Below are 22,898 nucleotides of genomic sequence, written 5' to 3'. Positions count from 1 at the left end.
CCTGCTTACTGATGGACTGATTGACAAACGGAGAAGTTGACTGACTGATCAGACTATCTGTTTGACAAACTGACGGGTTGACTGATGATGGATTTCCTTGTTGAATGGCCATGGTCTGTCGGATTTCTGAATTACTGGGTGACCGCTTGACTGGTTCACTGACAAACTGTGGGAAAATCTGTTTGGTGTCATGTTCCTTGGTGCTTCCCTCTATCTGCACTGTCTCTGTTTTCTAGCTCCTGTCTGTCGAGCTGTCTTTCTTTCTTTCTCACTCAATGGAAAGGTTCATGACCTGGTCTCCAGGGTAGATGTGCTACTCTTGTCTTCCTTGTTTTTGCCCTCTTCTCCACTCTTCTAGTCTAGGCTCCGGTGGGAGACAGGATCTCAGTGAACACCACACCAGTGCACATAGACCATATTTACACTTGAGGACATTGCATTGAATCATATTCTTTTCCCTGAGGCTTAAAAAAATGTGATCCCAACCCTCACCCTAACTTTAAGTTAGTCCAATTCTAACCTTAACCCCTAAACCATATCTTCATAATGTCTATCAAAAATACATGGCTGACCTTTTGAGGACTAGATATTTGTCCCCTAAATGGGTCTACACATTGTGACATTTGTCCCTCAATCTCATACTCCCACATACATATACAAGCTGCAAACACTACAGACATGTAGTATTTCTGTTCATACTTTTGGCATCCACTTGGAAGAATCATCCCGTAGCTTGTTGTGGTGTAGTGGCACAACTGATTGGAGGTATGTGGATGTTCAAACAGAGATTATGTGGACACCCTCAGATGATGAAATTTACACCAAGCTGTGACACTTATGGTTTTACATAACACAAAGCATTTTTGTCTTTACAATAAGCAAATGCTGTTATTCCACATTACAGATTTTCCGCACAAGTCAATATAGTCACTTTTGTCCATTTTTCAGGTTTTACTTTATCTAAAAAACTTAATTAAGTTGTTTCTACTTTCAGATTCTGCTGTCAGTCAGCCCCGCAATAGCTGTGCCATGATTGAAACGGGTGGATAGAGTTCAGTTATTATGAATTGTAGAAATGAGCAAGCGAACAAGTCAAACTATATATCTCTACAAAGGTTTGCACATCATTACAATACAGATGACAGTCAGTCATCTGTCTCCAGGGCTTTACCCCCCCCCCCCCCCCCCCCCCCCCCCCCCCCCCATGCTCCGCTAATATCAGCTAAAATCATTCACCTTTGGGCTGAAAATGGAGCATCCAATTCTGTGAAAGTTTTATAAAAGAAATGAATGATTTTTTTAAATTATTTGGAAGGTAACTGTGGCTCATATATCCTTGCTCTCTTGCTTAAGGGATTGAGATCAGAAGATGGCTTTTATCGTGAAGGGTGCTTGTTGAAATCACATGAAATGCGAAAAAGGGGCACACAATGGAGTCAGTGCATCAGTAATCTATCAATGTACTAGTAATCTTTCTGGATGTCAATGTGTCAATATTGTTCCTTTCATCGTCACTGCATCTGGTAAAAATATGACACTAGTTTATGACCATAGATTTGATATTCCAATCAGGCTGGAGATGGTACCCCGCTTAGTATCAGTAGGATTGTATTAGTATTGTCATTATGAGCATCTTAGCATTTAGCTCAAAGCACTACTGTACTGAACTGCTCAGCCTCAAAGAGCTGCTAGCAGCAGTCATGTTAAAAAGCATGTGCCCTAAGGTAAATTTACTGAGATAAGTGAAATGTTAGAAAAACATCAAAAGGGTAATAAAAGACGTACCGGCTCAGTAAAAATGATTGTAGTAGCAATAGGAATCAATTAATAGGAATTTAAAATATGCAGTTTCATGTTTTAACAGCAGAAGAAAGAAAAAGTAATATACAAATGTTGATTCTAAATCTAGCTGCATACTGAAAAGGGCACAGACATAAAACACTGCAGATTATAACTTCAATATCACTCTGCAGATCTGTAAAATCCTACGTTATCCAGTAATATTCCAATGAGGAAAATACAGATGCAAAACACACTTGTTCTTTGTGTTTCTCACGGGCCTTCCAGTAATTTGGAAACTTTCCATTTGCCTCTGCGACCTGACATCATTAGTGTTGTTTGTCAGATGCAAAGCTTTAATTAAAGCCCAGCTATCAGGGATAATAATTAAACACAAAGAGAACCTGCTTTGGAGAAGAAAGGAAGGGGGAAATAAGGCAGTCTCTTCCTCTGGCTTCTTGTCAAAATAAAACCAATGGCAAGAATGTGATAAAAGCAGCAAGGAGGGGATGTGTTTGCACACAAAAGGTGTCAGGTTGTTTCTTGGCGATGAAGCATATTCATTTGTGTTTCTAGTTGAAAGGCAGCAGAGATAAGCAGACTTGAAACAATGCAGACAGAAGAAAGAAAGGGACCAACAAGAGGAGAATGAAGTTGATGGAGAGATAAAAAGGAAATACAGATACAGAGATGAGGAGAGAGAGAGACTAACCCAAACAATACGATTGAATTAGTGTGATCAGGATAATTATACTATTGCAAATAAAATAACACTATATTGATCTTGGTGTTGTGGCTGGCTTCACCAGTAAACAACTAGCTTCCAGGCAAAAACAGCAGCAGGTCGCCACAAGCATGACACAGTACATTTTGGTGGTCCAATGATATGCAGGATTGTATCACTACATCATGACACTAGACTTAAACGAGTAAGAAGAGAAGGAATCCAGAAACAGGATGAAAGAATAGTATATGTGTCAGTGGCATGGCCATTATGATCATTGTCCAAATTGTTTGACAAACTATGAGGGCACCCAGAGCGCAGACCCCCAAGGTGTTTTTCTTTTTTAAGAAGCTGTATTTTTGGTTCATTTAGAGGAAGTCTCATGGCATCTACACAGATTGTATTTCCCCATACCTTCTTAGTCCACTGCATTTTGCAGTATTTGCAAAACATATTTTAGCCCTTCTGCCAATGCCTATCAGTGTTATAGCCACCATTTGTGACATTTCTTTTTGTGTGTCTTAAACATCTATTTCCAAAATCTTCTCAGTTTAGGGCATGTCCAAATTATGTAGTTACGGTTGCTATGGTCTGTGGACCACTGTTTCTCCAATATTTAATTTGGTGTGTTGGGCCCATTTTAATAACTATTTACAGTGTCTGAATAAAATCTCATATTTACATTTATATACATCTCCATGCAATTGAAGGCTGTTGCATTTTGTTGCATGTTTCGTCACAACACACCATTCACTTTAATTACACTGGGCATGGCAAGTACAACACACCATTCACTTTAATTACACTGGGCATGGCAAGTTCAGTTCAATTTGCTATTGACCGGTGTTACAATTGACCCTTCATGCATTTTACAAAACAAAATAAAAATATTTGAGTATTTGCCCTGTGATTTGAATCTACTTCCAACTTTAATGGGACTCACTTAAGGTTCAAAAACATTGGGCCGTTAGTTTTGCTGTAATTCTCCTGACAGACAATCAAACAACTGAAAACGTCCTCCTGATTAATGAAAAACTTTCATAATTGTCAAGGTTGAAAGAGGTTACTTTAGATGTGGTTCCACTGAGCTAAAGCTGTAAATTGCTTTTTGTGGGTGTTTTATTTTACACACATGTAAGGATGACAATGGTTCTGGGTCAGAGGCAAATTGAAGGCCCGTGGTGAAGGAATTGAATTGTCAATATCAATTTCATGGAACAATCTGAAAAGAGGACAGAGAACTGCTCAGGGTGTGGTGCGACAGAAATGAGAAGTGACTGAAAGGCTAGCTGGGTTGCAAGTCTGGACAGAGGAGGGGGGACAGACTATTAGGAATGGGCCAGTTTCACAGAAGCATCCAAAGCTGGCTTCTATTACTCCTGAGCAAACTGAGTTACCGATGTCATTGCTTAATTTCTTGCAGTAGGTTATATTTTCTTCATCTCACTGAAGCAGCCTAAAGTAGGGGAGTTTGTTTGGAATTTAAAAAAAGAGAAAGTACTTAAGAAGAGTCTATTACTCAGTCTTTCTTACAATCAATTTCCTGTCATTAATGTTGTGGCTAGATTCCCTAGGAGGGAATCAAAACTTTGGGAACAAATTAAAAGAGTCTGAGCCATGGTGATGAGATACATAATATTTTATGCTGGATTAGAGCCTAATCCACAGTTAATCCCCTGAGAAAGGTAAATAGCTAAATGTCAGCTAGTATCCTGTTAAAACATGCAAATTACAGCAGCCCTCCTCTGTTTTCCACTAAGCCCATTTCCCCGTTTTCACCCCTGTATAACTGCAGCTATTACTTTTTTATTGTTACATTATGTACCTCGGAGTTGAAATAATAGAACTGCAGTTGCAAACTGATGAACTTTGTGAAAAATGAAAAAAACAACACCAAAGGAATGCAGCATTGCTTTCATAGTCTTTTTAGAAATCTCCATTTCTATTGGTGCACCTTATGCTAATGTCAGAACAGAGGAGCTGCAATTTATTCTTATGCGAGACTGTCAGTTTCATGAACATGAATAATTACAGAACACTTATAATCCTGGTTTTATTTGAAAAGTCAAAATATATTTCTCTGGGCTTCATTGAGACTTAATGAAATAATCATGTCAGTAAATGGATTTATTACCGTTGTGCATTGCCTTGAAGGGATTGGGTAGCATGGGTATTAGATTCATATACATGTTTTTTTATATATAGTTCTTGTAGGAATGAGACCTAAACTCAATTAATTCAAAACCATCTGGGGATATGTGAACTGTATTACAATTTTCTGCCTGCTCTTAATCATTTTGTCATTATCACTATTAATGTTAACACCCCTCTCTCTCTCTCTCTCTCTGTTATATAGGCCTCCTCCCTTCCTCTGAGAGTATTTCCTCATCTGTGGTGTCAAGACGTACGGTTGTCTGGGGCCATGAGTAGCTGCTGGGGCGACATATTTGAAAACCATTTGACGTGGAACACCTAAAATGAGGACGGGACTTGCTGCCATGCTACAAGCTCAGCTCTAATCACAGTGAAGACGCCTCACCATTCACCTTTTTCTCAACTTAGATTTGGCCTGCTTGCCCCTGACCTGCACCCTTCCTGATTTGAAACTGCTGCTCACTGCCTTACTCCCTTCAATTCCTTTCTTTGCCTTCTTTCTACTGAGGCAACCTCAGAAACTCCAAATCATGGCCAGCAAACTCCATTTGTCCCCCCTTTCTCCCTCCCTTCTCCTTTCCCTTCTGCTCCCTGCACTGTTGCTCCTCCACCTGCCTGGCATGGTGAAAGGGGATTGCTGGCTGATAGAGGGGGATAAAGGCTACGTTTGGCTGGCTATCTGCAGTCAGAACCAGCCTCCATATGAGACCATCCCCCAGCACATCAACAGCACGGTGAGTTTGAACTTATCAGTCTTACCTTTTATTCCACCACTATGCCTTTACATGCACTCTGAGCTAATATGGTGTCAACTAAAGAGCACATGCCATTAATCATGAGTGATTATTTTGTAAAGCTGCAAGTGAATCTAATGCTCTGTTATAATTCTTGTGGTTTATTGTGTGATTTTGATCATTGTGATTTTATTTTGGTTGCTGTGATAACCACAACAAAGATGGTAATATAGTATTTACAATGTAATTTAATAATTTTAAAGGAACACAATATTAATCAAATACTGTAATGGCACCGAAGCAAACAATAGCTAAAGTTGGTGAGACAGAACATCAGCATTTTTTTATTTTTTTATTTTATTGCTGGCTACTGAATTACAATTGGCTGGCATAGACACTGTATATATGCAGCAGTACAGCATCTGTAGCGGACAGGAAGAACCTCAAGTCTGCACTTTAAGGTCTGAATGAGTCAGTGTAAGAGCATTACTTTTTGAAGTTAATTCTTCTTTAACACTGTGTCATGGCTTGCTGTAGTCTACATTTTAAAATAGAAGTGGCAAGCATTTTTGTTTTTCATTGCAGTGTAACTGAGTAAATGATTAAAACTGAAAAAACTTTAAGATACGTTATCAGAGCACCCGTTGCAGTTGCAATGTCAACATGTCAACATGCAACTACATTCCATTGCTAGCGACAACATTTACTGCTAGTTATCTCAGGTGTGATGATCAGCTGCTTGCAAACTGGCTGTGATTAACTAAACACAAATTCTGATCAGCTATATAATTGGGGAATAATGGAGGTACAATATCCTCTTGGCAGGTATTTTTGGCAAGGAGTTTAGGCCCTCCATTATAGCTGCTAGAATGTGCAATGCTTCATCTGAAAGTCTACTACTCCTTTTTGTCTCTTAGGTTCATGACCTGAGACTGAATGAGAACAAGCTTAAGGCTGTGCCCTTTACTTCCATGTATCGCTTCACAAACCTCACTGACCTCAACCTTACCAAGAATGAGATCAGCTACATCGAGGATGGGGCCTTTGCTGGACAAGCTAACCTACAGGTCTGCATCCAAGAACACTTTGTATTTATGCATTTGTTTATCTCACCCACACATTGTTTGGCTGAACTGCATTTGTTTCATAAGACATCTTTCTAACCATTTAAAAATGAAAAACAGAAAACAGAACAATACATTCATACAAATGTGGTTGGATAATTTGCTTTGCCTCTAATAAAGTCACTACTTTGACCAAGCTGGTCATGGATGAATTTTTCAACCTTGCGAAGTTCATGTGCAACAATGATGTATCTAGTTCCGAGAAAAATAATACATTGAAGTGAATTGTAAGCGCATAACTTTCAAATGGGCAGATTACTTTCACATTACATCACATTTGTCTCTTTCTGTCTCAGGTTCTCCAGCTTGGCTACAACAAGCTGACCAACCTGAGTGAGGGCATGTTGAGAGGCCTGGGTCGATTGCAGTGCCTCTTCTTGCAACACAACCTCATTGAGGTCATTGCCACCAACACCTTCTGGGAGTGTCTCAGCCTCAGCAGCCTGGACTTATCTTCCAATAAGTTGGCACGTCTTGACCCATCTACCTTCACTCCCCTCACCCGGCTGATGGTGTGTGAACTAGCAGGAAACCCATTCCACTGTGGCTGTGATCTCTATAGCTTTCTCACCTGGCTGGAGGCTTTTAACAATGTCACCCACACCTACGACCGCCTCCAGTGCGAAACCCCTGTTGAAATGACTGGTTATCCCCTCCTGAGCCCAGTGCCTGGACATGGAAAAAATGCCCTTTACGCTCTTTTATCCATGTGTCGCAATGGTGTAAAAATTCCTGGGATGACCTCCCAGACGCCAGATCAAGATGGCTCAGGGATGGGTTTGGATAACCCAGACCAAGGTCTGTACCAACAGCCCACCATATCATCCACTGCTGATCCCACCTATAGTCATCAAATTTCTATGAAGCTTCAAGCTGTCTCCCTCTACACCGCTTCTCTAATAGTGCAGATTCCAAGACCATACAGTAAGATGTACATCCTCTCCCAGTATAACCAAACTTTTGTTGCAGACATCATGCCCCTTAAAATCAAGAAGGAGATAATTACTTTGGACAAGCTGAAACCGCACACAAACTACACCTTTTGCGTGGTTTCTGTAAGCAAATCTCAGCGATACAACCACACCTGTTTGTCCTTTACTACACGAGCTATGGGGCCAGAGGACCCACGAACTAATCCATCCACAACTACCCACTACATCATGACAATCTTGGGATGTCTGTTTGGCATGGTCATAGTGCTTGGAGTCGTCTATTACTGTCTCAGACGGCGGCGCATCCAGGAAGAAAAGCAGAAAGCTATAAGTGTGAAGAAAACTATTTTGGAAATGAGGTACTAGAAAAATTTTAATATTTGTTAATGAAAGCCCTATTTTAATAATTTTTCATGACAGTGACTTGTTGAAGAGCCACTATACAGATAGTGACTGCAACTGCTTTATGTGTCCGTTGGGTATAATGGATTTATTTTAAGCAATATATGCCATGGGTATTAATTAATAGGTTGTGTTGCTGCATTTCATTGCTTTGTATTGGTTTCCTTTCCCAAAAAAGTTTGATTTATTTTGACAATGAGTGAACATTTTGTCAATCAATCATAATATTTACTAAGATGGGGTCATGCTTTTTAGGATATCTTATTTCCTAATTTATCTGAAAGTTTATTAAAACAATCATCCCATTACATTGCTAAGTAAAAGTAACCAGCTTTGAAAATATATTCGGATATATATATTTTTTTAATCATACTGTTTAGGGTAATCTGCAAAACGCTGTTCACAATATGACATCAGATAATGAAAAAAAGATGTATTGATTGTTCTAAAGTCAATCTGGCATTCTTCAGGTATGGTCCAGAGGCGGCTGCAGCAGTGGCCAATGACCCAGGTGCCATGCAACGTCTCCAGGAGCAGACTCACCACCAGCACCACCATTCAGGAGGAGCAGGAGGCAAGCTTCCCCCATCTGCCTCGTCTAGCACAGGCATGCTCCATGGCTCAACCAATACTAGTTCTTCCCGCCTCTCCTCCTTGCCACAGGTGGAAAAAATGGCAACTGCCTTCTCCGAGGCAATGGGCGGCAAGGGCAACTACATGGATGTGAGGACGACAGGACTTGCAGTGGAAGGCAGGGAGGGAGGAGTGGCAGCTGGAGGAACAGGGGTAGGAGGGGAAGTAGTTGTGGATATGCGAGGTGGGGCTGAGAATGGGACAGAGGCTGGGGAGGATTCGGATGATGACGGCCGTGGCTCAGCATCAGAGATCTCCACCATTGCCAAGGAGGTGGACAAGGTGAACCAGATCATCAACAACTGCATCGATGCCCTGAAACTGGATGCTTCTGCTAATGTTGTGACCACAGCTGACAATGCCGTGTCCTCCTCCCAGCCTCCAACTTGCATCACGTCCCTCCCACGAAACCTCCTGCCCCTCTCTCCGGGTCACCCTGGAGACCAGATAATGGCCTCCTCCCCAAAGGTGCATCCAAAGTCTCACCCCCAGTCTCACCCCCAGTCTCACCCCCAGTCTCACCCCCAGTCTCACCCCCAGTCTCATCCCCAGTCTCATCCTCAACCACATCTTCAGCCTCATCCTCAGCTACATCAGCAGCCTCATCCACCTTCTATGGCCCCAGTGCCCCTGGTCATGCCCCTGTCTGAGCGGCCAGGGATCAGTGGTGGGGGATTCCTCTCCCCTCCTTACCGTGACCCACCCCCAGCCAATGCAGTGCGGCCCCTGCAGCGGCAGTTGAGTGCTGACACTGCTGTGGTGAAGAACCGTTGTGGTGCCCCTGCTGTGGGATCTGTCAAGAGTACCAGGGTGTACAGTGTGGATATCCCTGAGCAGCGCAGTGATCCTCCCAAGTATCCAGAAAAAGGCAGCCCTGTGGGTTGTGGTGGAGGAAGTGGAAGTGGAGGAGGTGGGGGAGTAGGGGGCTGCAACGGGAATGGGATGGGAAATATAAATGGTGGTGGAGTGAGCGTAAATGGGGGTGGTATGGGGTGTAATAATGGGAGTGGAGGGGGAGGTGGAGTGGTTGGCCCCGGACAGCAGCAGCACCACTTGGAGGTTCAGCCAGACTACCACAGTTCAGAGCATCGCCACTCCTTTCCGGCACTCTACTATGAGGGTGTCAACGACTCACCCTCACCCGCCCAAAAGGCCTCATTTCTCAAGCCACTGGGCCGCACCAAGAGGGATGCCACAGCCACCTACTCGCAGCTCTCACCTTCCCGTCACCACAACTACAATTCTGGCTACTCCTCCAGTCCAGAATATTCATCTGAGAGCACACTCCGGATCTGGGAGCGATTCCGGCCTTACAAGAAAAGCCCCAGAGAGGAAGCATCCTATATAGCAGCAGGCCATGCCCTGCGTAAGAAGGTGCAGTTTGCCAAGGACGAGGACCTTCATGATATTTTGGACTACTGGAAGGGGGTTTCTGCCCAGCAGAAGCTGTAAGCTGAGGAAATAGTTGAACGCTATAAGGGAGATTGTGAGGTTGGATACCAACAGCAGACTAATGAAGGGGATAGATGTTAATGTAGCAAGACGGATAATGATTTCTTCTGAGATATCCAGTGAGAAGGGTCATTCCCATGCTGAAACCAGAGTTAAAAAGGTATTCTCTCTAGGTTGTTTTTGTTTGTTTTTAGGAATTGATTATTTGATAGTTATTTGAAATTTTAAGAGGTTGTTTGTGAGGTTGGCTGTGTTCACCAAAATACTGAGAGATAATGAACAAAAATTAAGGTGTTCACCAGACTACCTCACACTGGGCACTTTGGTCCTCGCAGGCTTCCGTATACATGCTGAAACCCAACTAATGAGCAAAGCAAAGGTGATTACAAACAGGTAACTTCTACCTCATTACTGGCACACTGTAGCTCAGCTATCTCACCAGAAACAGCCGCATTCATGACTTAAACCCAGCCCCTTATTTCTCTAATCCCATCAACCCACCTTTCACAAAACAATAATTCCATAGCACCAACACCTGTTCTCCTATAGAAGCATCATTTAGTGAAATAATGAGGGAGCAGGATGAAAAATTAGGTGCACTTGTTTTATAATAGCATGAATCTCCCTCTTTGGGGGAGGACATTAAGTGATACTTATTGGGCTAATTGTTCTTCCTGGCAATTAGCCAATGTAAGAATAGGTCAGGGAGGCTGGATGTTGAGCATGCATCGATTTGAAACATCTAACTACATATGTTCAATGGTGTGTGGGCATGTATATACAGTTTGTGCATGCTGCTGTGAGTGATTGTGTGTAGGTGGTGGAGTAAGGTTAGGGTTGGGGCTGAGTCGTCCATTATTCACAGTCTCCTCCATGGTAGCAAAATGGATAGCTTAGTGAAGATGCTTTGCATATAGATAACAACCCGGTTGGCCCTAGCAACTGTCTGTCTGTCTATCTAGATAATGTGAAGTAAACCCTTTCAAGACCTGCAGGCATTTTTGTCTCGTAGCCCATTTCCCATTCACAGGTGTAGCATATTTCTTTTGATAAGGGAACCTATGAGGTAGGAAATTTACATTTCAATAGTGCAAGTCATGCAGAAATTACTTTAGGGTGGGTTATGCAGGTCGGTAAGACAGGTGTTCGCTCCTATATTAAAGAACCTGTAATCACATTTAGGAATAGAGGCAGATTAAGAGCAGAGAGGTTTGCTGCATCTCATTTTGAACATACCAGTGTTAAGGAGACGATATAGGAGTCATGTATCAGCTCAAGGCAAGTCTGCATAGAAACTGAAAATATGTCAAATACTCCCTGCACAAAACGTGAGATAAAATGGATGGTAAGCAGAGTGAAGGCCCTAGGGATATACTCTGCATTAGACTGGCTGACTCTCCACTCAGTATATATGACCCTTCTGTGCTCTGGTAGGGAGGTTGCTATGGACCAAAGTGCCTTTGGGAGGTATGATTTCACAAGTTTCTGGTTATATTTATTATTATTTCATTTTACTTCCCAATATGGTTAACAGAAAATGATATAGTCCCAAGGAAAAAAGAAAGTAACTGCCCTGGTTTAATTTTGTTTCTGATTACTTAGAATTTGGTTTTAAATGTGTGAAATTTTTTTAACTAAACAGGAGCAAGGCTTGGTATTATTACAGACAAAATGACTTTCACATGAGACCAGTGTTTCTTACTTGCACAAAGGATTCCTACTGGTTTGGATGTTCACACACAAAAGTACTTCTCATCCATATAAATTATCTTCATGCTCTCATACTACATCAACATCAAGACTATCAAAATGTTTATTTCAGCTGATCATCTATATTTCCCTTTCTGCCCACTCTTCCTATCCTCACCATTTGCATCCTGACGTCCTTTCTTTGTTTGTTGTAATACATCTCAATTGAAAAGGTATAAATTCTGTTTTAAAAAGTCTAATTAATTAATTCCCCTCAGTGTTTTTTCATGCCCATCACCTCTGTCCAACTTAATGGGGTAAATTAATGAGTAATTTGCGGAGGTTGATGTTGTACCATCATCTCAGGTCAGAAGGGCGTACTGATGTTATTAACTCCTCCAGACTGGGAGCCTGATTGAAATTAATGACGGCTGCCTTCGCCTGTCTAGCTTTCTTTCTGCTTCTCCGATGCTTGACCAAGTGCCACCTCTTTCTGTCGCTTCTAACTCTTGCAGACAGAAATGCTCCTCAGACAAATAGTCTGAAAAACTAAGGTCAGATTTATGCTTCATCATGACCGTGCTGGTTATGAGCAGGCCATTGTGAGCTAGTCTGGGATTTAACCTCCTGGGTGAATGGTGATTCTTTCTCTTTTGAGTCTGATAGGTCAGAAAGGACCAGTCCATCAGGCCTGTAAATAATGCATTCCTATTTGGTTTTCCACTGGGTTAATCCTGATATCACTGTTTTGACAGGTCTTGAATTCAACCACTGTTCGAGGTGTGAGTTTGATGGCGAAAGTGAGAGTGGTCCATTAAAAAGGTCAGCCAGTAGAAGATACATCTGTTGTGAAAAAATAGAAGATTGTGCTCATGTGCATGTTTAAACAAAAACAGCACATTGTACAAAGTATGCAGAAAATGTGAATTGCAATTTTTCAGTGCCGTCAGCAACAAAAATAACAATTCTCTTCACCTCCGCTTTATTGGTGCAGTGGCAGAAATCTCAGATATATCAAAAACTCAAAAAAAGAAAAAGAAAAATCTGAACAGCTAGATACCTAAAGGGGTAAACGAGAAAATATTAATAATAATTTAAATTTTTGGGTGAACTGGCCATTTTAATTATGCTGTAATCATCCGTCCACTGTTTTTGCTTTTGATATTCCATTGTGTTTCATATTGAGTAATGATTTTCCCTCTGACCTCTCTATGTCATCTGTTGCAGCCAATCCAATAGACCCACTAGCGTTCACAATGGGATGTCAAATGTGCATCATTACTCTGCTATCTAATCAATAGAACTTAATTTGGATGAGTGGGAGCAAATAAAAAACACTGAGGAAATTCCCTTGGGCGCTTAGTTGGACAGCTTCCATTTTTATAAAGGACCCAGTTTTCTATTTTGGCCTATATTGTTCAAATTCCACTGGCAGCTACCCTGCATGTTAGGTCCAAAGAATCACCAATCAATTTGTTTTAGATTAGTACCACGGGCTATGCAGGGGTGGAGGCTTTTTAAAAATAATGGCTTCCTTTGGCTGAATGTGGGTAATCGAGCTGAGGTTACCTGCATATACCCTCAAGGCCTGTCCCTAGATTTAAGGAATAACATTAGCTCAGTTATTTATAAGCACAGTGTGTCCAGTTGTCATAATTTGCACTAAACATCATTACTCATTTTCTTATTTGAACACTCTTACTTTTATTCAAATCTATACTTGACTTTTTCTCCAGATGGACTTCATTCTGCTCTGCCCTGTTTCTGTAAAAGCACATATTACTATACATTTAAGTTTTTACATGCAATCCATCCACAAGAAGGCCAAGCCTTGCTCCACTCCTGGGTTATATTTTCTGTCTTAATCAGGTATTCATTTTCAGAAGTTATTTTCGCTTGACAGCAATCATTTTAACCCCCCTTACAATAAGGGGTGTCTGACTTCAGTCCTTAGGGGCCAGAATCCACAAGTTGAGAATGATCTAGTTAATGGATGTACAGATACTGTACCTTAGGTACCTGCCTGCATGTCTTTTCTCCAGTCTGGCCAATTAGCAACATGATGAATCAATGTGAAGAAATCCTCTGACAGTGTCAGGCTTTCAGAAGAAAGTAATAAATAAATAACCGAGAACAAGTAAGAAGGCACGACATGTGGCAGTCCCTGAGGAGTAAAGTCAAACCATCTCTGTCCAGAGCTGTGAATCCCAAAAGTAGATTGAAACTAGTAATCAAGCATAGAGTCTGCTCTAAACAAAGTAATAAAACCATTCACTGGGCCTCTTGTTTTTCCAAAGTGGGGTCACAGAGAGTCTAAGTGCAAAGAAATCTGACTTAATGTCAAGATTATGGTCTTGGAGATTAACAGGTACTTTGGGCAGAACAGCTCTGGTGAATAGGCATCTTTTTTTTTCCCTTTATTATTAATCTAAGAACTAGAAGGGTGGTTTCTATAGGCCTCAAACTAATTCATGGGAGTTTTATACTGTTCTAAACTATATTGCTGGCTGCCTTGGGGACTCATTGCTGCACAAGTTTGTTTTTTTCATTTCAGCTTTCTAAGTTTTTGAGGGTTGAGCTTATTGAAAAACACAAATCAATAGTCATGGAAAATCATGGAACAACACTCTTGATTTCCTCCCTTTGGAGTTGTAGTTGCTCTCAATGCGAACCTCTGGCAGAGAAACTGTAGACTTGCAATGGTTCCCTGAGAATGGCAGAGAGGTCTCCTTGCTCCTGTTTAATTAAACTTTATTATCCATACAATAAGGTGCAGTGGGAACATGGACTTTGTTTTAGTGCTGTAAACATTAAAACATTGTACAGATAGAGGCTGACTTTATGCTTGCAGGAGCAAACCTAGAAGCATTCCTCTTCCTATCCCCTTATGTTCTATTAACTTGTTAATGGTGAAGGAGATAGGGGCTTAAGAACTAGTGCTCTGAAAATAACCTTTTGTCCCGTCTCTTGAAGTATCGGTTTAGAAAATGGGAGTCATGGGACAAAAGTTATGTGATAAAGGGAATTCAACAAAATATCCCTCGAATTTAATCTCCAACGTTGCCCTGATACATTTATCTCCCTTACAAAATTGTGCATTCTGCTGAACAGAATAATATATTTATGTTGTAAACATGTAAAATATGATACCTTTTTACATCAGATACATTTCAGAAGCTGCAGTTTGGTGCAATTTGAAGATAAGTATTTTTGTGACAGGGTGGGACAGTCCTGCTTTCCACTATAGGGTTAAACAGGGCTAGCCAGGGCTTAATTCACAGTTTTATACAGCTACATCATTCAAGACTAATAGTATCCGCAAACCTTGGTTTCTTCATAGAGATGATTTCTTCTGAGGCCTTATGAACACAATAATAAGGCATTCAAACAAACCTGTATGCAGAGCAGCTGTACTTTGGAGGTAGACTTCTCTTGGGCTGTCACGAATCTTGATAGACAGAGCCAAAAGTTCAGGAGGCTTCTTTGCATTGTCTCAAAGGCAGACCTTCATGTCAGGCTGTATAGAAATGTTGCCTTCTTGGACTGACAGACACTGGCATCACCTACTGTAGATCGTTTGATTGACAGAGGTTTGCTGGAGGCAATATGCAGACTTAAGGAAAAAGTACTGCTTGGAAGGCTCAGTTCAGAGCACAACCCCCCTTTGAAAAGCACAGATTTTGTCTGGCCAAGCTCATTCAACTGTAGCCCAGTGAACAAGGCAAGAGGAGATGGTTAAATATAATGAAGCCGAGAACTCTGAGCATGAGCTGAAAAAATGAATATGACCAGAGTTATGGTAACTGACCTTCACAGTTCAGTTTGAGAGCCAAATTAGCTATGTAGTTATTTATCCCATAATTTTGTTAGCATTAATATTATGCTCATGAATTAATGAATAGTCAGTGCCTACCTCCCTGTTTCAGTTCTTTTTTCATTTTTTTTGTTTTGTTTTTGTGTGTGTGTGTGTGTTTAACTATTTGATAATTCAAAGTTATTTCTTAGTCTTGACTTCTGAGTCATTTTTAAACATTTGCATTATTTAAAAAAAAACTGCACTGCATTTCTCTCATATTTTCTATTATTATAATAATATATTTTGAGTATTGTACAGTCTTGGCAGATTTATGTGCTCATTGAGCCTTTTCTACACTTTTTTAACCACTCTGAAACTCCGCTGCTCTTTGGCTCTGCCTAAAGAACTTGCCTACCTTGAGAGATGCTCTGCCCTGTGAGATACTCTGAGTGACATGTTTGTATCTGACTATTTAAGTGAAAGCTACACAGAGGATTCAACCGCTAACCCCTATATGCTCTAAGACCAGCAAAGCTGACCTTTGCCCTGGCTAGTTTTACTGGCTCTAAAGAGGAAGCGGGACTGTGGTTTAACTGCAAACAATACTGTCTGTCTGCTGTTGAGGTTGAGTCGTTAATCTGTTGATTCATATGTGGGTTGAACCTGATCTGTTGATCATTTGACTCCTCAACCGAATGAGAAAGACTGACCGAGGGAGTTCTCTTGTGAATCCAACATACAACAAAAGTGGAGGAGTTTCTACCGGTGGCCAACTGTGACAAACACACACTCTCACACAACCACACATGCACAGACACTATTGTAGAGAATCAATGAATATACTGTACGTGTTTGAATAGATTAGAGTTACACTATATGGACATGAAATGTGAGAACACACACAACATATACTTTTCCATGCATAACTGAATATACATAATACACACATACACATTTATACACACAAACACCTTCCCACACACACAAAACATACCATATTCACACCTGCCCACAAAAAATACGGACTAAATATTTCTATCCACGTTTACAGACACAAATGGTCTTAAAGTGCCAAAACGGCAAGTTTTATGTGCAAGTGGAGTGGAACCAAACAACTGTAGAAATGCCCTTACAGGCCTATATATCATATTTTTTGTTGTTATGTATTTATTCTCTGTAATTTATGCATTCTTTTTCTCAACACTTTGTATTTTAGTGTTATAGTTCTCATGATCTGTTATCTTTGTATGTTGGAATGAAATTTCTCATTGTGAATGTCACATTTGCAGTTCTCATGGGTCCTTCTGGTCTGTCTGAGTTTAAAATTACAAGTTACATATTACAATTTTCCCCACAGCTGAAGAAGCCCTTTCCTTTGCAACACCTCACTTGATTAGATACAAAGATTAACTGAGAGCACAATTTTTAATAAGTGACTATAACCTGTATGAATATTTAGGATTAAGTCCTATTTTTGGTCAGTCAACGCTTTTTAGGTTTTGTAGATGATATAATTTTATGTCTTCAGCTTTTCGGGTACAGGCACACCCATTCATCCGTACACACAAACACACCCTGAGAGCTGTGTTGAGGAGCTGATAAGATGCTTGTCTCTGCTGGGCTTTTCAAGGACCTTGTTTTTCAGTTCCTCTTAAGGGGAGACAGAAAAAAAAAAGAAGAAAAAAAGAGCAGCAGGCATGTGTCCTTTTGGAAGATTGAAGTGGTTGAAATTAATATTATCCTGTGCATATGTGTGTTCTTAGTGCTTGTCTACTTTTCAGTATTCGTATGTGTACGTGCATTTTATCCACTTCCACATTACCTGTTCTGTCTGACAATGTAGCTCTGCATGAGTGCACCCTCAACATGAATGGGTAGCATTCATAATCCTACGAGTGAGTGTGTATCTGTTTGTGTGTGAGGGATTTTGTTATGAAGGTCTGTTCTGTCGAAGGAGTGACAGTTGAGGCAGGGCATCTGAGGCATTTTCAATTAATCTGCCTCACAGTCTACAGGGCACTCCAATAAGGCTGCGTTTATTCACTTGCTTGCTGTCACTCTCTCTCTCTCGCTTCCCCGCTCTCTCTCGCTCACACACAAATACTCGCTCGTTCTGTCACACAGGCATAGATTGTAATTGCATGCTGTCCATTCCATACACACTTTTCATTTGCACGTACACACTCAATGCAGACAATCAGCCAACACACGGATTTCATGTCTCACACAAGCACTGCTTGTAATTACACACCATCATGCGTGCGCACCATATTGTTTCTGATATGGTAATCCCATACTTATTCAAGTATGCACCAAACTTACACTCCTCTTCTGCACATTACTGTCATATTGTCATCCTGATCAAGTGAATTCTCTTTCTTCTCTTTCTATAAAGCTTTCACTCCTGCTACTCCTGCCCCTTGTTGCCTTATTAGCATTGGCACAGCAGGTTATCTTGCAGTCTGACAACTAGTGTTTTGCGCTAGTTAACCCAACTCCTGCCCTGCAGCAGGGGTGGGGGGCAAAATAAATGTCTGACCACATGTAGACCTTGGTTAAGTAAAGGGGAGGCTTTGAATTTTGGCTTTTAAACCCCAGTGTTGCAGGGACTATCACTGCTGTTTACTGACTTTTGGTTCAGTGATTTGAGAGAAAAAGGGGTACAGTGGAACAGAGCTAAACAAAATGGGAAGATACTGAAGAAGACAAACAGTAATGAAAAATAAGAAAATGACAAAAAGGATTTAGAGAAATTTATCTAGTAGTCCACAAAGTAAACTGTAGTGTTTGTGCTACTGGATGCTCCACAGGTCATTTTAATCTCGCACTGTTAATTCCCTTTGACCCTGACACTGGGACTGCAAGAGAGGCAGCATTGTACATACAGTCTGCAGTTTGGCTGTCTGGCTGTCAAAAATATACTTGAGCAAGCTACCAGATATTTATTACCTCACCATAAAAACGGTAAAATGGTTGAAACCAACAATGTCTTAGTCTGTTGGCTCTCAGCCCCAAGTCCATTGGTTTCTACTGGAGACATTATTCCAAATAACACATTTTTTTTTAAAAAAAGGGTTAGTTATTTCCTGAAACAGCTGGGCACCTGATTTTTTAGTAAGCATTACTTAAACAGGAGCCAGTGGTGTATTTTAGGGACTATTTTTAGTGGCAATAAAGTGCTCTAGAGAATATTTAAAGCAGCGGGATGGCATGATTGAACCGATATAAACTACAGTAAACTACTATCATATTAAAGGTTAAATTATGGTATAGCAGACACTGGCTAGACAAACAGTACTTTTTTTTTTAAAAGGACACATTTCTCATGACAAATTAAGTATAACGTACATTCAGCAGCATTAATTCTACCAGTACAAGAACATAGCAATGCTACATGAAAAAGTGCTGCGTTTGCACCAACTAGATCAGTAGCAAGAACAAATAAACATTTAAATATTTCTGCTAAAGTGTGACAAACATACTACAAAAAATAAGAAATTAGACATAAAAATCTGAGTCTACTACTACTAGTACTACTACTACTGATGTGCTGATCTGTGTTATCTGGTGTTTCACCACAGTATCAGTGCCAATTCTGCACAATAGCCCACAGCGTTCAGTGCATTTTTGCTAATATACCAAAGTTTCATTACTTCCATTTACCCTCTTGATTTAATTTAATTCAATTCAATTAGATTTTTGTCTGTTTACGGTGACATATGACATAATCTTGTCTTCTTCCAACCTGTGTGATGTAAAGTTTTATCTTGGCTGTAGGGGTTTAGTGTGGTTATTCTGAGTAATACTGTCAATGCTGATCAGCTGTAAATCATGTTTAACAAAAGGCACACAAGTGTATTCAGATATCAAAAGCCTATTTTTAATTGGGTATCAGCACTCATTAAATTTGGAATACCATTATGTAACCTCTAGCGTTCTTTCTTTGAACAACAATGTGTTGCTTGTTATTGTCCTGATAAAATAATAACAATTCCCAGACAAATCCCTTTTAGATAGAAGGATATCCATTATTATTTTCTGACAGACCCAGACCCAGTTACACTATTGCTAAAATATTAGCAATAGTGGAACCCAGCATAATTACGCCACCCCTTGCTCCTCAAGCATCACTTAAATAACAATTGCTTTGGCAATTACTAACTCTGGAACATGAGCCAAGGGAAATTTACTTATGCTTCTGGTCGCTCTTTATGTTGAACAACAACTGCAGATATAATAACAGGCATTCAAATGTGCATGTGAGATTCTATGAAGCAGGTTGTTGTGCAGCAAATGAATGCTGTCAAAATATGCTGGATTTTGTGCACGAGTGTCTTTTTAGGTGTTGACTATACTGATATTCCTTGGATATAGCATCAAGTCTGTTATATTTAGTGGATATCATTTTGTCTCTTCATTTCTTGGTGCACTCTCTTTCCCTAAACTGATCTCATCTTCTTTTCTATCAGTTAGCAATTACCTACTTTTCCCAGAGTTACTCTCACACCTGTCACAGAATTTCCCTGCACTTGTATTCATCTGGTACTTGTGTAGGTGGAAGCAGCAATAAGTAGAAGCAGTAGTAGATAGTGAAAACACTATGAGCTAGAGTCTCCAGTCGGAAAAAAAAGCGAGTTTCTCTTTATTCAAAATTTGCTGCAATCTGTGATCTCTCTCTTTGTTTCTGTTATATTTTTCCCACATGGTTGTTCAGTTTCCAAGAAGACAGAAGAGTAAACAGTGTGATCAATCAATCAATCAATCTATCTATCAATCACTGTCTGGCAGGTCTTGACATATCTTGTCTCCAGATAAATTACTATGTGAGTATTTGCACCACTCATTAAACATATGGCTTTTGCCGGTTGATCTACTGCCTGGCAGGTTTTTCACTGAAGGTTAATTTTATCTGAGCAAAGTACATTAATTTCCTCAGACGTTACAAAAGCAGGACCTACCTCAGTTATAAAATGCTCTAGGAACCCTACTGTTGAATGCTCGTGCACAACGGTGGCTGTTAGATTATAGGCACTGACCCTAAACCTGATATTTACTGTGTACATTTCACAGTAAATCCTTTCTTTGCTTTTCTCTATTATCAAACTCCACTGTAGCTGAAAATAACATGACATCAAATCTGTTGATTAAACCTGAGGCATTTTGCTTGTCCATCCCTCATGGCGCTGGGTCAGTGGTTCAGTGCCATGTCACGCCGCGGTCCCCGGTTGCTGTGCAATCGATTACAGGCAGCAGCAGTGGTTGCCGGGGGCGACGGGTGGAACAGTCAAGGTTGCTAGGTAGCAGATAAGAACACAGGCTCTCATTAATTGCCTTCTGCCACTATGGCAGGGAAAGTACAGGATGGTGGATATTGCCACAGGATACAGGCACACAGACACACACATTCAAATTGGCATACAATATATGTATACTATACTATAATTGAATGACCTTTCTAAACTAGTGTCTATCAATTGGCCAACATGAGAGAAATAATCAAAGCAGAGAAAGGGAAGGGTTACTAAACAGACTGAAAAATAATTCTAAATCTATAAGATTGAACTATATTTCTGCTTACTGTGGTAAAAGTATTCGGTTTTGCCATCATACTCAAAATTATCACATGGGGTAGCTTTATTCTGCATGTCTGGTGTCAACCTGTTTGGACAGCCATGAAAATCTGGGATCAGAACCTCAAAGAGGTAAACATGTCATGCCCTGGGGAATCCTGTCTTATTGAAATCTGGGAGATGATATGTGAACATCATTATTTTTCACAGTTGAAGGATAATTCGGATGATTTTCTAGAAAACTGTAGCCTCTAGGCAGTGATATCATCCCAATCAGCTGCGGTCAGAGACATCTGACAGCTGAGCTTTGAATTGTTGGATTTGATCAGACAGTCTTCGTGTTTGTGTGCTGTGCTGACTCTTATCGAAGCAACACAACACACCACTGCCACTTTCTGTTTGTACAGGCCTCTAATTTAAAATGCTAACTCGATGAACACTAAACATGCAATGGCCCACATCTGTCTTCTCTGAGGGCACTCTGCACCTGCCTACAATTTAATGTATAAGCCTGCTTGATTAAACGCAAAGTAATGCTGGCAATTCTCTGTAAGTACCATCTGTATAAGAGTGGAACACTGTAAACCTGTCTTTTAAATCATCCTCCTGTGTGTGTTTCATGCAGACCCAGGTGTTTTTGGATCTTGTCTTGTCCTGACTCTACCACTGTCTTACCTTAACAACTAAGCTTTCAAATCCAAACTTGTTGGCCCTCGCATCGCTTCTTTAAAGATACAGTAGTTTCTCGCAAAACCTAGTGTTACTTTCCGGATAAAAACTCAATAAAACCTCATAATTGGAGCTTAAAGGGGGGATTTAACCCCCCAAGACTTGTGTTCTTGGCTTACAGACTGGGATGGCAGAGTGAGCATATACTGTAGTGTAAGTTGGCACATTGTGTACCAATATACACCAGCAAACACACACAGGCCAGGTTTTGCTTGAGTGATGGTGTTAAATGTCTTAAGCCTTGCAGCCATTCAGCCTGTCTCACTCCCTAAACTTGATTAAATCTTCTCACTTCATTTCTAATTCAACCAGTTACTGCATTAGAGTCTATGAAGCCAGGCTTCACATGTACTTAAGGGTGAGAGCAATTGTGAATATCAAACTGAAAAACAGAAGGGAAGGTATCCAGAGGTTTAGAAAAAAGAAAAGAAAAAAGACAGATGGTAAGGAGAGGGATTTAGATTCAAGCACAGACCGATAATGAACAAAAAAAAAGAAGGAGGAGGTGGAAAAGGAAAAAAAAAAGCTGAAAATGTAAATCATTGATGTAATGATTGATAAAAGCATGACGGAGGACATGAGACCAGGGTATACTTGAAATGTTTGACCAAAATTCCAAAAGTGTTTAAACCTGAATGGAAACACTTGATGGTGGGACGAAATCCCTGCTGTTATAGAGAGGGCAATTAACATAAATGAGGATAATGACACGCACATTTGGAGAGTCTTAGAGGCATTCATGGTGTGCGCTACTCAAGCTTAATTTCTAGACACAAAAAGTGACAAGAGCTTTTAAGAGGAATGGTCAGTTACTACATGAACTGGCCACACTTGTTAGATTGTTGGTTTCAGAAATTTAGTCCCTTGAATTTTGCCATCTGGAAGGTTTAGGTGAAAGGACATCTCAGATGGCGTTTGACGGTCTACAATGCAATTATGCCTTTATTCACTCCAGCAGAATAGTTGAAAGAAAAAGAGAGGGGGACAAAGTTAAGGACAGAGTGTAAAGGAAGATCATAGTCTGTGCTGCATGATTAGGGATTGCTCCTTGAATATAAGAGGGAGGCGGAGGGAGCGGATGATGGGATAAGGAAAAATCAAAGAGAGAAATGACTGGAGGATATTGTAGAAGGAGATGACTTAGTGGATATCCTGTTGGATGTTTGACGTGACAGGCAGA

General features: G+C 40.6%; 1 protein-coding gene across 1 annotated transcript in view; it reads left to right on the top strand.

Moving 5' to 3' along the window:
• The window catches only part of LOC104925305 (protein phosphatase 1 regulatory subunit 29), a 208,862-nt gene extending 186,760 nt beyond the window's left edge, over window positions 1–22,102 (top strand). Inside the window, exons 5-8 of the mRNA XM_027282861.1 lie at window positions 4,860–5,391; window positions 6,309–6,458; window positions 6,812–7,806; window positions 8,320–22,102. Of these exons, the coding sequence (XP_027138662.1) occupies window positions 5,188–5,391; window positions 6,309–6,458; window positions 6,812–7,806; window positions 8,320–9,934 (2,964 nt within the window). The 5' untranslated portion in view covers window positions 4,860–5,187 and the 3' untranslated portion in view covers window positions 9,935–22,102. The remainder of the gene's footprint in view (window positions 1–4,859; window positions 5,392–6,308; window positions 6,459–6,811; window positions 7,807–8,319) is intronic.
• The last annotated feature ends 796 nt before the right edge of the window (window positions 22,103–22,898 follow it).

Source organism: Larimichthys crocea, chromosome X (genome assembly GCF_000972845.2).
Source record: "Larimichthys crocea isolate SSNF chromosome X, L_crocea_2.0, whole genome shotgun sequence".
NCBI classification, from domain to species: domain Eukaryota; kingdom Metazoa; phylum Chordata; class Actinopteri; family Sciaenidae; genus Larimichthys; species Larimichthys crocea.
The sequence above is the reverse complement of the archived record's forward strand: the minus strand, read 5'-3'. Positions and strand labels throughout refer to the sequence as shown.